Here is a 16,570-nt window from a genome sequence, read left to right as displayed (position 1 = left end):
TATACTGTAGACGCCTGGAATCCAGACAGGAACAGGCTGATTCAAATATCTTATAATTATTACATTTCTATGAAGGTAACATGCTTTTATCCCACCATGCAAAACATATTCTCCCTCAACCGCATCCTGCTATTGACTAATAGAAAAACCTACTTAATAGTAATATTTTTCAGTTTCTGAAATGTGAGCTGTATTTGTAAAGTCCTGCATAAAAACAAGTTCAGGTGGATGTTACAAAGTAATCTCAAAAGAAATAGTCCAATTAGAAATAAATGTCATTTTAGGTTGAAAAACTGCAGAAATGTAACCAGTGGTACGGTTGAGGGACTCTTTTCTGACCAATTTCATGTATTTTTCCGCCCACTGTTGCTGGTGACAGGATGATAAAACACTGCGGAGCGGAAACAAATGAACACAACCAACAGGAGTGATGCATCATTATTTAGTCAACAGAGTACTGGAGTTCTTCTGCTGCACACAGTTTATTTAACAATATGGTATATAAGTAAGAAATGAGTCTTTTACCAGTTTATACAGTGATTTCAATCTCTCTTCCTTATATTTATAGTATTTTGCTTAATAACTTGATTTACAATAGGAGAAAAAGTAAATTCCCCCCCCAATTCAAGTTTTTGTGAGAGAGGAATGAGGGTTGACAACATTTAGTTTTCCTCAGGGTGAATCTCAAACGTGCCCCTCATCCCTAGATAGCACACAGCTTAGTGTAAAATTTAGAGGATGGGGCATCATCCGAGATGTGGCCTACAAACAACCGGTGATCATTCCACCTCAGCTTAGGGGGCTGCTCTCTTTCTCACAATCTCTTTACACTTTACAACATCTGTATGACAAAAAAGTATGACAGATTCTTTTTAATGTCAAAGCAACAATTTTCTACACCTGCAAGACAGATTTTCTAAATTCCAGGCCACTGAGATGTAGGTTGCAGTCCTTGTTGTCTGTGTTTGTGAAACCAGTCAGAGCTGTAGTTAATTTAGTGACTGTGAGGGTTTGTGTGTCAGTGTCTTCATGTGCGCCTGCATACATGCCTGTGTATACACAACCTGCCGCAGTCCATTTTCCTATTTAACACAACTGAGTGCTCTTCATACACAAAGAGGAGGGGAACGGTCCCTGAACGCATCGTCTTGGAGTAATGGTACAACACTAGATTACAATAGCCAGGAATGACAGCTTGAGAAGAGAACAAAAACCTGGCCCAATTCCCAGACAAATTATTTTACAGTTTCAACACAAAAATGCTTTAAGTTTCTTTTCCAAAGGTACAAAATAAAAAGATATGAATAATATAATGCAATTGTACATGTTCTTAAAAAAAAGAAAGAAAAGAAACAAGAAAGGCATGAAACCATACCAAAAACAAACCAAAAATAAATTGAGTATTGAACACATTTGGTCTCAACCAAAAAATATATTCTTTGTGATTTAAATTTCATTTAAGAAGCAACTTGCAAATCCCTCAACATCTTAAGGAAGAAAACACCCATCACTTGGGTTTATGAAACAATTACATTCCCTAGAAGTGTTGACTCTTTTTTTCCCCATCGACCAAATTTTCTTTTTTCTTTTTACAACAGTTGAAACTTTTTACATGTCAGTACAAAAAACCGTTCGCAACCTTAGAAAGAACAAACAAAGCCCTCGAACGTGATAAAGAGTCTGAGGGGAACCTAGGAGAAAGAGGCCTGGGAGGATGGGTCCCTGGGAGCGACACTGTTCTTTAGTTCCCAGCAGAAATGCTACAATCCCTCCACAAACTTCTCCAGAGTGTCCCCTGTAGCATCTCCCACCATCCCCAAGTCACTGTTCAGCCCCCCTCTGTTGGGCGTGTTAAGCTGCGGTAGCATGGCGCTCTGTTCTGGTGTCCCCAAGTGGCCCTGCTCAATGGACCCTGACAGCGGGCCCCCGAGTCCTGGGTGGGGGGAAGCCGAGTGGGGTGGATGTGGGTGCTGTGGCGAGGGCTGGGGCTGGTTCTGGACCTGCGGTGAGGGACTGGAATGTGGCCGCTGCTGGGGCTGTTGTTGCGAGGGCGGACAAGGCGACTGGACTGGCGCAGGGGAACGGACCTGGTTGTTGAGGGCGTTGGCTAGTGTGGGCTGGCCGGGTAGGTGGCCTCCACCCTGGGGCTGGCCGGCCAGCAGGTGGGTCTGGGGGCTCATGGGGCTGGGCTGGGCAGGAGAGCCCATCTGCTGCTTGAGGACGGCCTGCTGCTGCTGGGGAATTTGCTGCTGCTGTTGCTGCTGGAGCATTCGTTGATGCAGTAAGTTTTGGGTGGAGTCCATCACCATGCCAGGCTGGGCCATCTGAGCCATGGGTGGGAGTTGGCCCATGGGTCCCCCAGCTGCTCCTGCACCTGCTTGCATGGCTATCTGCTGCTGCTGCATGCGGAGCTGGGAGTACGTAGCTGCTGTGCCCTGCGCCTGAGCAGGGAACTGACCAGGATGGCCCTGAGGCATCACTCCCTGTTGTTGTTGTTGCTGTTGTTGTTGTTGTTGTTGTTGTTGTTGTTGCTGCTGCGCTGCTGCTGTTGTTGCTGCTGTCTTAAGAGCTGCCGACGGTAGAGCTCCTGGAGCTGGGGGTTGTTGTGTGCTGCGTTCATCAGCTGCCCTTGAGCCCCTAATGCAGCCAGGCCCTGCGCAGGAGGTTGCTGGGGCTGCTGAGGGGGCATTCCCGGCCTCTGCACCGCCCCTCCTGGCATGGCCATGGCCTGCATTGCTGCTTGCATCCCGGGCTGCTGTTGCTGACCTGCTTGCTGCTGCGGCTGGTTGGCATGGTACTTGGCTGTTCGCTGTTTGATGAAAGCAGCCATTAGCTGAGGGTTTGATTTGAGGATGTTGAGGACCTGCTGCTGCTGCTGGGGTGAGCTGGGAGACTTGAGGGTGCGAAGAAGGTCCTGCAGGGCGTTGGGTGCAATAGCGCCAGGTCTCTGGGGGGTCTGTGGCCGGGCACCAGGCTGCTGTGGAATCAGCATCCTCTGGCCCTGCTGGGGTTGCTGTCCTGGGGGCATCATGGCTCGCGGCATGGTCATGGCCTGTTGTGGGGTCTGGCCTGGGACAAGTCCTGGTTGTTGAGTCTGAGGTGTCTGCATGGGCCCTGCAGCGCCAGGCCACTGTCCTGGTGCCATGCCCGGTTGCATGACCTGTGGCCCTCGGGGCCCTGGCACCATCTGCATAGGTGGCTGCATTGGTCCAGTCATGCGCTGCTGTGGCTGCTGGGGGTTTACGGGCAGGCCGTTCATGTTGACCCGATAGTTCTGCTGAGCCTGTGCCATCATCTCGATGTGCCGGGCCATCTTGACCGCAGCAGGGGGAGGCTGTAGCTGCTGAGGTTGCTGAGGCGGCTGGGGGAGAGGGGACTGCTGCTGGTGTAGAGGGGAGGCCTGGGGCCCAGGCTTCCCCTGAGACACCGGTGCTTGAGGCGGGCCATTGCGAGGTGTGTTGGGGAAAGTGGGGGACATAACACCTGCTGAGTTGGGAGTCTGGGGCTGGTTGGAGAGTGGCTGCTGGGGCGTCTGGGGAGTGTTGGGCTGGGCATGGGAAGTGGGAGTGCTGGGGGCAGCTGAGGCTGGTGGGGACGGTAGCGGCATGGTTCTGCCTTGCATGGTAGCCATTCTTCTCCTCATCAGCTGGGCCTGCTGGAGCCTGTGCTGCAGCTGCTGTTGGCGAAGCTTGTGCTTGATGTTCAGGCAGAACGGGACAGGACACTTGTTCTCCTGACAGTGCTTTGCATGGTAACAGCATAAAGCGATAAGCTGCTTGCATACAGGGCAGCCACCGTTGGTTTTGCGCTTGCAGCCCTTGGTGTGCTGCACCACTCGTTTCATCTTCTGACAGGACGGCAGAGAGCAGTTGGCATTGCGACACTGACAAGCATGGACCAGGGACTGGATACAGCGTTGGATACTTAAACGCCGGCTCTCCTGTGGGCTCTTGGAGGCCTCTCCACTCTGGCTGTTGCTGTCGTCGTCCAGGCCAAGGCCCCACTTCACCATCTGGTGCTCGTGTCCCTTCATGTTGTAACAACTAATGCACAGATCAAAGTCCTGCAGAAAAGGGCAGCCAGGAAAACAGTAATTAAAATTAGTCTAACAAAGTCTGTACTTTTGTTAACACACAAATCTGATGTAGTCCATAAATATCTTTCCTGCTTGTCTGTTCTAGTCTGAGAGACATCTTTCTCTCTCTTCTTTTACCCAGTGATTCAAACTGTTTCGGAGTAGTAGTATTAGAAGTAGCTCACCTCGCACACAGTGCAGTGCCAGCGTGTCTCCACATGGTGCTTGCACTCGTTGCAAGTGTAGACAAAGCGGTCCTGTCCCTGGTTGTGCAGCTCAACAAGCATGCACATGGTGCTCCACTTGCACCTCCTGAGGGAGCTGAACTCCCAATGTTTGTCTCTGGCCAGAGTCAGGAAGGCGTCACGGCCATCCATCAGGTCACAAGAGAGCATGGGGTCAGGGTCACAAATGGGTGGCAGGGTGTTGGCCATTGGACCGGAGTGGAGGTGGATCACAAAGAACACCTTCAGCAGACGGACAAAAGCACACAAAAATGAGATTTGGACAAGCACAAGCAAAATGATGCCCCTGGTTCACCATCTAATACACAAATGTCTATAATATATATTATAAACTATATCAAATCAAAAGAAGTCTGACCTCTTTGTGCTTCTCCATGGTGGCGTACAGCTTCTGGGACAGATCATTGGCTACATTCGGCATTCCAGGCTTCTTCTTATTTGCTCGGCTCACGCTGCTCTTGTTTTTATTGGTCTTCTTGTTGTTCTTCTTCTTAGCATTCTTGCTGTCACTTGGTGTACCCTGTGGGAGAAATACAATGTTAAACAATCGCATATTCTCACAATGTTGATTTCTGACAGCTTAAAAAGGAGTGTTATATGAAAGAATGTTTAATCTACAGAAGCTTGGGGAATGGCTGGCAAAGACAACAGCTTACTAGAAATTGGAGTTTTAAATTCTATGCTAGTACCATGTCAACAAATCATGACACAATGTTCACACCTCAGGAGTTTCAGAGGCAGCTGTGTTCTCCTCCTTCTTCCTCTCCTCCTCCTCCTGCTCCAGCTCCTTGATGCTCTCCTCCAGCACGTTGGGCCAAAAGTCGCCCTCAAAGTACGGCAGCTCATTAGCGCTGGTCAGACGGTCCTCTGTCGCTTGTTTGAAGATGTCCTAAGAGGAAGACAAAAACCTGGATGATTCAAACTATTAAGAGATGTGTTTTACTTGATTAACAGTAAACCAACATACGGCACATTTGGATTGTTTCCTGTTTACCCAGCAAAGCAGCACATGATCAGACTACCAACTATTCACACAGAATTCTACTAAGAAATGTAAACAGGAACGCAGATAATCCAAATTTCACAAGACAGCACTCATCTCCCCATATAAGTTAATCAAACTTTGTCATGCACGTGAATTTGTCCTTTCTAAATATAATTACATATTCAGACGTATGCCTTGTGTCTTAAAAGAAAAAGGTCTTTACCTTGTAGTCATGCAGAATCCTCTCTGCAAAGGCCTTGTCCAGCATCTTCCTGTACCACTCCTGCAGCCTTTTTGGCTTTGGGATCTTCTGGTCAGGAGGATGGCAATGGAAGATGTAGTCATCTCCTTCACTGGGTGGACATGCCCAGATGTGGCCCTGGGCATACCTGCGAGAATACACACACCAAAAATAAGACCAGAAAGACAGAGTATATTTTAAAACATCTGCTGCCAAAGAAACTCAAAGAGTCACGCCAGAGACTCTTCCCCATGTTGTATCTATCAAGAGGCGGAAAGAGTAGTAAGGTAAGGCTTACCCAAGTTTCTTGACATATTCTAGATAGCCGATGAGGATCTCGTGATATACTGCTGTTCGTAGAATCCGAGGTCTGAAGAAGTGAATACTGTCAAGGTATGATATGTAGACCCGTCTGCAGAGGTAGAGTGAGGGAACATGGTTAACATCACCCATAAAAAGTACCTGTCATTCCTTTATTGCCATGTACTACATACAATAATTAGATGTACCGACCTAGTGTTGGGAAATGGGCACTCAGAGCCGTACTCCTGCACATGCATGCCAAAGAAGCACACGTCCACACCGTCAATCTCCTCAAAGGCGAAAAGTGCTTTGGTTCTGTAGGGAAAGGTCTCAGGCATTTCTCCCGTGTCAACAAATCTGTCGTAATGAAGAGAAATCAAATATTAGAGAAGGTGGAACATTTTCTGATATTCAGTCTTGGGATATTGGCTGCTAAAACACTGGTATGCAACATGATAATGGGAGGGTCTACACTGACTACAAAACTCTCAACACAAAGGTGTGGATCATATATGAAGGTTTTCCTTATTCTATGTGGGTGTGTAAAGGTGTGTTGCCACAAAAACGTGTAAAACCAAATTCTTATAAAAGTTATTTCATAGATACAAAGGTATATAATATAGTATTTTCAGTTTCTTATATTAACAGTTTTAAACGTTTTTTTATACATCTTATTTCATTTTATTGTGACTATTTAGGCTTAATGGAAACAAAAGTCACAGGCAGCCCGAGAAGTTGCCTCGTCTGACGCTGCTTTTAACAACACTCAAGAGCATAATGGGACAATTCAAGTCAAGTTGAGTCAATAAAAAGCAAAAAGCCTTAAATCAGTCAACCAGAAGATAACAGGTTCTTGGATGACTGTGTCCTCCCTGCGAGGATGGGACGAGCATCGCAGACTTTGATCATGTGTGATGTAACAGTTAGCAACCATGTGAGGTACTCAGGGAAGGTGTGTACTCCATCTTGTTCCACATGAAAGTTCCACAATCACTCTGAGTGGGTATAAAAGCTTTATAGAGGGCATTCAGCTTTGTATGGCAGGGACAATAAAAATAAGCTCTGGACAAATATGAACTGTGGCAGTGCATCTACAAATCAAAGAGGCAAGACAGGCATTTGGTTGTCTGCAACATTATGTCCTCCCTCATCTCGACTGTTAACTCGTTTGTCTGACCAACGCAATTTTAGTTGATAAATAATAAATGTTGATGAGTAACACACCAAAGTATACATTAGAATTACAACCTTGTTTCTGGAGACTCTGTTGGTCTTTGATGGAAAACTCCACATCAAAATCTCATAGGAAACATTGTCACCCAGTCCACCTGTCAATGATGCTCTCACCTGGCTTTCATGCCTGGTTTAACTTCCACCGTTTTGTCGGAGCTTGCCACCACTCGGACAAACACCTCTCCGGCCTCTGGGTGGTTCTGTCTCTTCAAGTATTTATTCACACGGTCCTCTATGTACATTCCCAGTCGTGTTGACTGCAGCCCTACAGTGCACAAACACACAGGAGACATTTTAGAGAAATGTCAATTCTTTTAACTTTCCAGGATAGAAAGAAAATATGGGTTCCATTAAATCCTAAAAAACCTGCAGTAGCTTTCGGTTTAAGCAAACAAGAAAAGCACTAGAACTCATTTGTGAGAGATCGTGACAACTCGAATGCGTTAGCACCATATGCCATAAAGGTCATATGTTCTCAAGGGCTACAAACACCAAAGAATACCAGTGAAACCACAAGGCCAACATAAAAAATAAAAACACAGAGAGACATATGCAGCCCACGTGCAATAATCTGTTGACATTTTGAACACTGTAATAAATATTACAAGGAAACCTGATTCAAGAACATGTTATTTAAAATTCGAATGTCAGGAATTGAACTAACGTTTTGCAGAGAACTTATTTTCCTTCCGTGTTTTTCCACTCTTCTTTAAACAATTGTCACAGATAAATCTAGAAAAAGAAAGAGAGAAGGAGAAATTAGACTTAGTGTAACAATTAAAAGTAAAAATATGCAAATCTACTGAAGGTAGCTGTTGACATCTCACCCAGATGGCCAAATGACCTCGTAGTGTAAGACGCATATCTGGTGCATCTTCCGTCCGCAATCTTTACATTCAACAAACCTGAAGAAAAGCAAGCATACATAAAATACATTTCTACACAATTCTCTAAACTGTCCAAGTAATTTTACCAATGACCATTGTTTGTATGAATGTTAATATCTGCTGTTGCAGCAAGCAACACAAACATCTCCATTCACGTTTATGTTCCTCCATTCGTTACGCACTTGCAAGCCAACCAATGCAAGTGCGCCTTTGTGGGAGGATTAAGGATTAAGTATTGTGGATCATGTTTATCGTTAAGTCAGAATGACAACGTGAAAGGCAATCACTGCATATAGGGATGGGGCCGATCCGATCCAGTATCGGTACCAATACGAACGGAATTCTCATATCGGAATTTCCCGATCCAACCTGCGCAGATTTCCGATATCCATGAGCCATGTCTGCATTAACGTTGTCTGCTGAAATGACTCCACTGGTGATTCCTGCCGGCCAGTCGGCTAGCTGGCTGCAAACTGTGGAATGGATTTCCAGAACGGAGGCACGGCTCAATGAGACACAGAGTTATGAGACACGCCTCCACTCAGGAAATCCATTCCACAGTTTGCAGCCAGCTAGCAGGATAGCATTGAGCAGCATTGTGGCTAGCCAACATGTCCGCTGTGTGGAAATACTTTACACTGGAAACACCGCAGAGCAAGACAGCAAAATGCAATGTTTGCAAAGCTGTGATTCAGAGACGCTGAAGCTCCCTCGCGTCGTACAACACTACGAACGCAATCAAACATTTAAAAAAAGCACCACACGAAAGACCACAAGGATTTTTTAGGCGAGCTGTCAGGAATCACTTCTGGAGTCATTCCAAACACAAGGTAAACTCCAGGCAGACAACGTGTGTGTGTCTGTGTGTGTGTGTGTGTGTGTGTGTGTGTGTGTGTGTGTGTGTGTGTGTGTGTGTGTGTGTGTGTGTGTGTGTGTGTGTGTGTGCGCGTAAGATGTTTACAGTTATTGCACTTTTCTTATATTTCAGATAATTGACATTTTAAAACCTTGATTTGTTGATGCTACAAGAGCCAGTGCTTGTTTTGTTATATTTGTTTTCAGGATGGGATTTTTCCTGTTAACAGGATTTCCTGTTTTTCTGACTTCCTTTTCTGACCTTATACTTACCTCAAGTTGCCTTTTGGGACATACATGCATACATACGTACATATCATACTTGCCTGTTGAGAGGAGTTTATTTCAGCCTCATATAAAATCAACAATAATGATAATAATATTAAAGCAAACACAGCTCTGGTATCGGAATAGTATCGGCATCGGCCGATATCCAAATTCAGGTATCGGGATCGGATCGGGAAGTGAAAAAACGTGGATCGGTAGCATCCCTAACTGCATATCAGAGAAATAAGGGCCTCTGTTCTTTGATGCAAAAACTCTCAAAGGACACATGGCATCCACTCAGCAGGTGGCGCTGCCCAGTTGCCCTGAGGCCTCACTGAAACCAAAGTGATTGATCAGAGAGCACCAGAGAAGAAAACATGCAGACTGTGCACCAAAAGCACACAAACAGAGCCAGATGTGGGTGGCAAAAAATAACTTTTTAAGATGTGATCAGGAACATGCAAGTAGGAAAAAGCCATAAATGATTATTGAACACATATGAGACCAATTTCTGAAAAAGCAACACAGAAAGAACATGTTTCTCTGTCAGTTTTAGTCCTCCTGGCTGACTGGATGTGAGGGTTTGTGTCTACTTACGGTTCAGGGTCGAGTACATCATTCTTCTTCCGTTCAAACTGGTCTTTTGATATCATCCTAGAGGGTTAGAGAAAAGGAGGGACAGAGACAGAGGAGAGGCAGTGAGACAAAACAAAACGCAAACAAAAACATTAAGAATCTCTACATAAATACAGACATAGATTTATCTGAAATTAAAATCCAATACAGAAACTGTATAATTAATATTAGAGTTTGGTTTAACAGTGCATGCAACCAAGAAGTGTTTAAATTTCTGTCAGCTGCATGGTTGCTGTTTTGAAGCTGACCTGGTACTTTGACATGAACAGGGTTAAGTTAGAGGGACATTTCGCTTTGCTTTAAAAAGATTATTGGCATAGTTCCAAAAAAAAAAAAAAAAAAAGACATCTTGCCTCATAGTATAACTAGTAACTCCAACTTTTTTTTCCTTTCTTTTAGTGGGCTTATCAATAGCTGGTTCACTTACGTCTGTGGTTGTGCAGGATCATCTCCTAACGTCACACTCTCTCCCTGGATCTCATTGAAGCACTTCTCACAAAAATGATACCTGCAAAAAAACAGAGAAAAATACACTAAATATGCAAAAAACACATAATATGTGAATCTCAACTACAGTTACACACAGCTCTTCATGTTCTTTTTCACAGAAAGTACAAAAATGTGTAACATTGCAATATTAATTATCTGGCTCCTTCCTTATGTGTGTCTAATACAATTGTGCACAAAGTAACACTTCTTTTATGTTTAATAACAGAGAGTGGGGAAATCCCTGAGCTCCCATTGAGAGTGTAAATGGACTGCGCTGCAGGAGTCTCATGCTGTCTGTCAGACTGTGCTGTATCACTACTGCTGCTGTGCTGCTCCGCTCTCAAAGTGCTTAGTTTAAGTGTGAAAAAGGGCTGCAGTTACACAGTTTATACAGCAGGCGGTGCAAGGGAATGTGGTGCAAGCAGCCATCTGCTGGCTTTCAACTGAGAGGAAAAGGCACTGATGGGCAACGCTGTTTGTGGCCTTAAACAAAGCGTCATATTTTCATCTGTCGTACAAAAAAGGGGGCAGCAACACTGAATTTACTCGTTCCCTCTATAGATGCTGAGCAAAAACCAATCAAAACACTGCTTTGGTGGTCTCAGTGTCTGATGCTCTTTGGGGTTTTGGGTCTTCAGAGTTTTCGCCTTTATGTGCAACGCTGGAATCTGGCAGTTAATAAATAAACAAAACCATTTTTTAGTCTCATGCTGTGCCCGAACCAGAAGGCAGAGCCAATAAAGCTGAAACAGTCATGATGACACTACTGCCTGGATGACAGCGGCCCATCTGTAACTACAGGGGAACAGATCCCAGCCTACAGAGGTTTGGTAATACAGTTCAAATGGCTGCATTTATAGCCCATAACAAAAACAACTGCGCATGCAAATGTTTGATGTGTATGAGATCATTTAGTTTTGATTAAACTATTAGCTATTGCAAAATTATTTTATACCCAATATACAATTTGAGGTCAGTTTCTTTGAGTGCAAAGAAATACACCGACAAACACACACACACGCTTACCTGTTCTGGTAACTGTAGTATGTGCCTCCGGTAGGTATGGTGCAGAGCTGCTTGCCATAGCAACAGAGGGTTTGAGGGGAGAACTCGTACTGCAGACACATGTGAGATGACAACGGTGGTCAAAACAGTTCAAACAATATTAATCCAATGAATCCTATCAGCAGTAAAAAAGGGAAATTAAATGTTTGATGTTGTTTGGCATCAACATTTTCCTCATCTTTAGTGCTGGATGATGAGGATAAAGCACTAAATTATTCACAATTACATGGTGAAAGTAAAACTAACTCATTCTACTGAGTCAAACTGCTTTTGCTTGTTTCACCAACCAAGTATCAAGAGGGAAAAGGAAGTTAACATTGGCAGCAATGTCACAAAAAAAGATTTTTTTTTAACAGTTAACATCCATTTATGGCTCAACCACATCCCTCACATCAGTGCCTTTTCATTCTTTCATTCCTACTCCATTTACTGTGTCATTAACTTCCCTGCTGTCCTCCCCCTTCATCTCACCTTCCTACCGCAGCAGTATCCCAGGCCCTGCATGACAGGGTCGATCTCTGACTCGAACACCTCGGCCAGCTTGGAGCAGTACTTGTAGACCCGGGACGTCTTGCGGTTGTAGAGCCAGGCATTGTTGAACATCAGCCAGACATCGTCAACGTATTGCCAGGGCTCTTGGTATTGGCCTGTGTCAAGCTTACGCTTTATCGTGGACAGGTCTATTGGGTTCTTAACAATGTCGAAGTAGTCCTAGAGAGAGGACAAATTTTAGTGTTACAGACCAAAGAGCTAAACTATAGCAGCTGAACTACGTGCGCTCACTTTTTATCATTTAAAAAAGGTCCAGTGTGTAAACATTTAGGAGGATCTATTGGCAGAAATGGAATATAATATTAATATGTATGTTTTCAGTAGTGTATAATCACCTGGAAATAAGAAGATTTTTTTAACTTAGAATGAGCCTTTTTTTAAGTACAGAGGGAGTAGGTCCTTTTACTATGGAGTCGGTTATATCAAACCGCTATGCTTCTACAGTAGCACAGAACAGGGTATCACCGACTCCAGATAGGGCCTTTTGCATTTTTCGCAAGTTTCACAGCTACCATAGTTTCTCCTACACCCTTGAAAGACTGAGCTGTATTCAAATAGTTACAATCTGCACTTAATCCTACACACTAGTCCTTTAAAAGGTTTTGTTTTAAGAGAAAACATGAGGTGGCACACGCTACCTACCGGGATACCCAGAAGCATGGGGTCTACTGGCTGTCTGAAGGGCAGCGACTCAGGGTCCTGCCTGTAGAGAGATTCTAGAGTCGGCATCAGAGCCTGGCGCAACTCCTCGGGCTTAAAGACTGAAAAATGAACATGGAAAAGCAAGGTAAGTGATTACAAAAAAGAGAGAGAAATGTAAAGGGGAAAAGGTTTATTACAAAAGGAAAAAAGCAGAAGAGGAAGAGGGCTACTAAAACACTTTCTATATTGGACCATCAAAAATCAAATCCATTCCTGGTTGCATTTTGTGAGCTGTATTACATCACCTGTTTCTAAAAAGCAACTGACAACTGTAACACAACCACGTGACATGAATATAACTTTATATTCTGACTAATACCAACTGCACGGTCGCTTCATTCCTATTTTAATTATTTTATAATTTACAAACATCGCTCCTTAACATTGTAACCAAAATGTTACATTACATGGCCTTCAGTTGGCTATCATGATTTGTAAATATTCTACCAGCAGATGCAGAACCTGTTCATAATTTGTGTGAAACGCTGGCAAGATCAAAGGAGTTTTTACAAGAGTCTGGACATTGTTGAGAGTCAGTGGCAGACTAATAATTTTGTATTAAGTTTAAATGAGACTCAAAATAACTGTCTCACAGTTGGCACAGTGCGGGTGTATTAACATTACTGACAATGACAGAAACCCTCTCTGCTTACTGAGTGGAACTTGTTTCAATCAGTCAGACGGCACAGATTTTATTCATCTTTTGGCATCAGACTCACTTTTCCTCCGTGACTGAGAGGGAGATGAGGAGGTTGTGCTGTTGGCTCCACACTCTTCCTCTTCTTTGGGTTCTGTCTTCATTTCCGGCTTTTTCTCCTCTACCTCCATTGGTTCTGGCTTTTCCTCTGGCTCCTCCTTCTTCACAATAGTAGAAGAAGAGTCTTCCATCAGTCTACGAACAAAAAGGCAAATGACTCATTACAAAAAACGGTTATGTTTTAAAATGTCATACTCAAAAAAATTGGATGACTGATAGCATCTGTCTCTGATATGTACCACTTTGATGATCTGGAGGGAAATATGTCTTCTCATTACTCATTAGCTAAAGCTAATTAGCTAATTTGTGTCACTGTGAGAAGTTTGTGTGTGCATCCCCTGAACTCTCATTCTCTTGATAATCTGGTATCTTAATTTCTAAATGTTCTCAAAAGGAAGGAGTGTAATTACAGGCATATCACATAACACGAAGATCTAATTTGAACGGAAACTTCTTCCTCTCCCGATTCCAGTTCTTCAACTCAGGGTATCTGCCAGTGAGTAGTGATTACGCACCCGAGTCAGGACCCACTGTGACTGATGTAGCTCATTTTATAAATGTTATAGTTTTAGTTAAGTATATGAATTTTATAACAACATCAACAAAGAAACAACAAATCGACAAAAACTGGATGAGGCTTATCCTCCTGTTTCAATGATGTCCAAAGATGAAAAGATAATTTGCTAGTTAGTCTTCTGATTATTTAGATCTATTCAATTATTTAATGAAAGAGAAATAAGTTCAGGAGTAAAAAAGACAGAAGACTTTCAATTTCAAACATACTGGGGATTTCAAATGACAAATGATAAAATATTTGAATTGATCAACAAATGTATATTTGAGAACGCAAAACTGAGAGTGAATTAATATCTACTGCTTTTAATGTTTAGCTTAGTCTGATGTGTTTTTACTGTTTTAATATTTGATGTTGTTCTGCATCTTTTACGTTTTTATGTAAAGTGTGAGTATTCAGAAAAGCGCTTATAAATAAAATGTTTTATTATTATTAATATATTCTTGCTACATAAGTTCTATTAAAACTTTATTTTTATCTAAATTTGTAGGGTAGAGGAAACACAATGCAAAAATGAGTTAAAAGCAGCATGAATTAAGGAATGGACAGATGAATCAGTTTACATGTAATTAAACTTAAAGCTTCAACCCACCTCCATCTTGGGCTCCGTTTTGCCACCAGCAGCCTCAAACTCCTGCTGGTCATGGTGCGCCTCTGCTTTGATTTCCTGGACGGGCAGGTCTGCTCCGACATGCTGTGAATGAAGGTCGCCGCTGGCGGCTGAGGCCGGTGTGGGCACCCGGTTATCCAGACTGGCCCCTGATTGAGACAGCTGAAACACAGAGGAGAAAGGGAAAGAGGGAGAGACAGAGGAAAGAAAGAAAGACAAATATGAGGTACTGTCAACAGCTCCATTGGATTTTTGCATGCAGAGCTGAAGCCATGGCACAGATGGACACCTCCCATATTGATTTCATTTCTCCCTTAAGTTAAAACATGTAACATTCCCATTGTGATGGATGCTACAAAAAGTGGTGAAGATGCAGTTATCAGACAGAAAGGTGGATGTGGATGGGACGGGTTGGTACATGGCAGTCAGAGGGATGGGAGTTTGCAGGGGAGGGGTAGTCAGAGTGGAGGGCATGCGAAGGGTCTCAGTCTCACCGGCGTGGTAGGGGGCTGAGGCGGGGGCTGCGTCTGTGCTGCTGCGGGGAGCTCCGCCTGGGGTTGGGGCTGGGTGGGGCGGGGCGGGGTGGCACCCGGGGCTGGGACAGGGCCAGGGAGGGTGGGGGTGGAGCTGCGGCTGGAGGGCTGGGGGTGCGGCAGGTTAGTGGCCCCCCCAGCCGAGGAGGCGGAGGAGGCAGCAGGCGGAGGCGTGGAGTGCAAGGGGGTTTGGGAGGAGGCTAGCGGAGGGCCCAGCGAGGGGCCAAGTGCATTCATGGGGAGGTTAGCGCTCTGCTGCTGCTGCTGGAGAGAAGGACACACAAAGTGTAGGCAAACACACACACACACACACACACACACACACACACACACACACACACACACACACACACACACACACACACACACACACACACACACACACACACACACACACACACACACACACACAAGAGATAGGCAGACAAACATACATACAGTCATAAGGTCAAACAGACAAACACCACCACACACAATTTTAAGGTTTAGAGAGCATCTTGTGATTGGTATGAAAATAATTAAGAGTAATTAGTGTGCAGTATGATTGGTGAAAGTACTTTGAGTTTAATTCCCCAGCAGCTAGTTGAAATTAGCACAGCTTTGTAGCAATTTCAAAAAGGGATAGCATTACTGAAATTAGTCCTGCAACATGGTTTAACTGCAGCTCCACACCCCTCTCTTGATGTCTCACCTGGGTGACGGCAGCCTGTGCGGGTGGCTGGCCCACGCCAGGCCCCACGGTGACATTCATAGCGCCTGTTGCAGCGACTGCAGCAGATCCTGGAGGGAACTGGGTCTGAGCCAGAAACTGTCCCTGGCTGGCCGTCTGGCCTACGATATTACTACCGCCATGTCCGGCCATCATGCCCTGGGCCTGAGGCATCCTGGAGGGAGACATTCCCATCTACAAGGCAGAAAAAGATGATGTTACTATAAGCCAAGTGACACGAGATGCACGACAGTAAGCATGATCAGTCCACGTACAGTCAGAGCTGGGTGATATTACTTAATAATAATATCTAGATATTTTTAGCCTATGGCACGATACACACAAAAACACGTAAAAAAAAAACTGAATGAAAGGAATTAATGAGCATTTCAAAGCTTTTAATGATTAACATAATATTATTTATCAATGGGACTGATGACCGATTAAGGAAATATGGCCTGCAAAGCCCATTATCGGCTGATTTAAGCAGGACTGAAACTCACAAAATTGCCCATGACGCACATCTTGTATTCACTGTGGTCCTGATCTTTAAAAATGTAATAACAGGGCACATCATTTTGTACTAAAAGGTCAATGCCGCTATGCCACACATGGGTTCCCTAATGCTCCAGGTGGAACAATCTGTCTAAACGCGACAGTGCAGAACAAGAAACTGTCTGCTCTTAGCTTTACGAGTTACCTGCTTCTACCAACAGCAGTTCTTTTGCCTTTTTATTACCATCTAAAAATTCAGCAGCCACTCAAGGGCTGACCAGTCAACTACATTTTTAATAAGCCTGCGGTATTTTGTCAGTGTGAATTTACCAGCAACTGGGTGTTAGCTCATGTTAC

General features: G+C 44.2%; 1 protein-coding gene across 1 annotated transcript in view; it reads right to left on the bottom strand.

Moving 5' to 3' along the window:
- Positions 1 to 428: 428 nt before the first annotated feature.
- crebbpa (CREB binding protein a) overlaps positions 429 to 16,570 on the bottom strand; it is a 42,846-nt gene continuing 26,704 nt past the window's right edge. The window contains 20 exon segments of the mRNA XM_051386693.1: positions 429 to 2,539; positions 2,542 to 4,063; positions 4,261 to 4,542; positions 4,679 to 4,840; positions 5,042 to 5,209; positions 5,529 to 5,694; positions 5,845 to 5,958; positions 6,060 to 6,206; positions 7,197 to 7,347; positions 7,747 to 7,814; positions 7,910 to 7,987; positions 9,689 to 9,745; positions 10,155 to 10,235; positions 11,243 to 11,331; positions 11,753 to 11,992; positions 12,476 to 12,594; positions 13,255 to 13,416; positions 14,455 to 14,638; positions 14,971 to 15,273; positions 15,701 to 15,913. Coding sequence (XP_051242653.1) covers positions 1,761 to 2,539; positions 2,542 to 4,063; positions 4,261 to 4,542; positions 4,679 to 4,840; positions 5,042 to 5,209; positions 5,529 to 5,694; positions 5,845 to 5,958; positions 6,060 to 6,206; positions 7,197 to 7,347; positions 7,747 to 7,814; positions 7,910 to 7,987; positions 9,689 to 9,745; positions 10,155 to 10,235; positions 11,243 to 11,331; positions 11,753 to 11,992; positions 12,476 to 12,594; positions 13,255 to 13,416; positions 14,455 to 14,638; positions 14,971 to 15,273; positions 15,701 to 15,913 — 5,085 coding nt within the window. The 3' untranslated portion in view covers positions 429 to 1,760.

The sequence above is a fragment of the Dicentrarchus labrax genome, unplaced genomic scaffold, assembly GCF_905237075.1.
Source record: "Dicentrarchus labrax unplaced genomic scaffold, dlabrax2021, whole genome shotgun sequence".
Classification (NCBI taxonomy): Eukaryota; Metazoa; Chordata; class Actinopteri; family Moronidae; genus Dicentrarchus; species Dicentrarchus labrax.
Note: the sequence above shows the minus strand (reverse complement) of the source record. Positions and strands in the feature narration are given on the sequence as shown.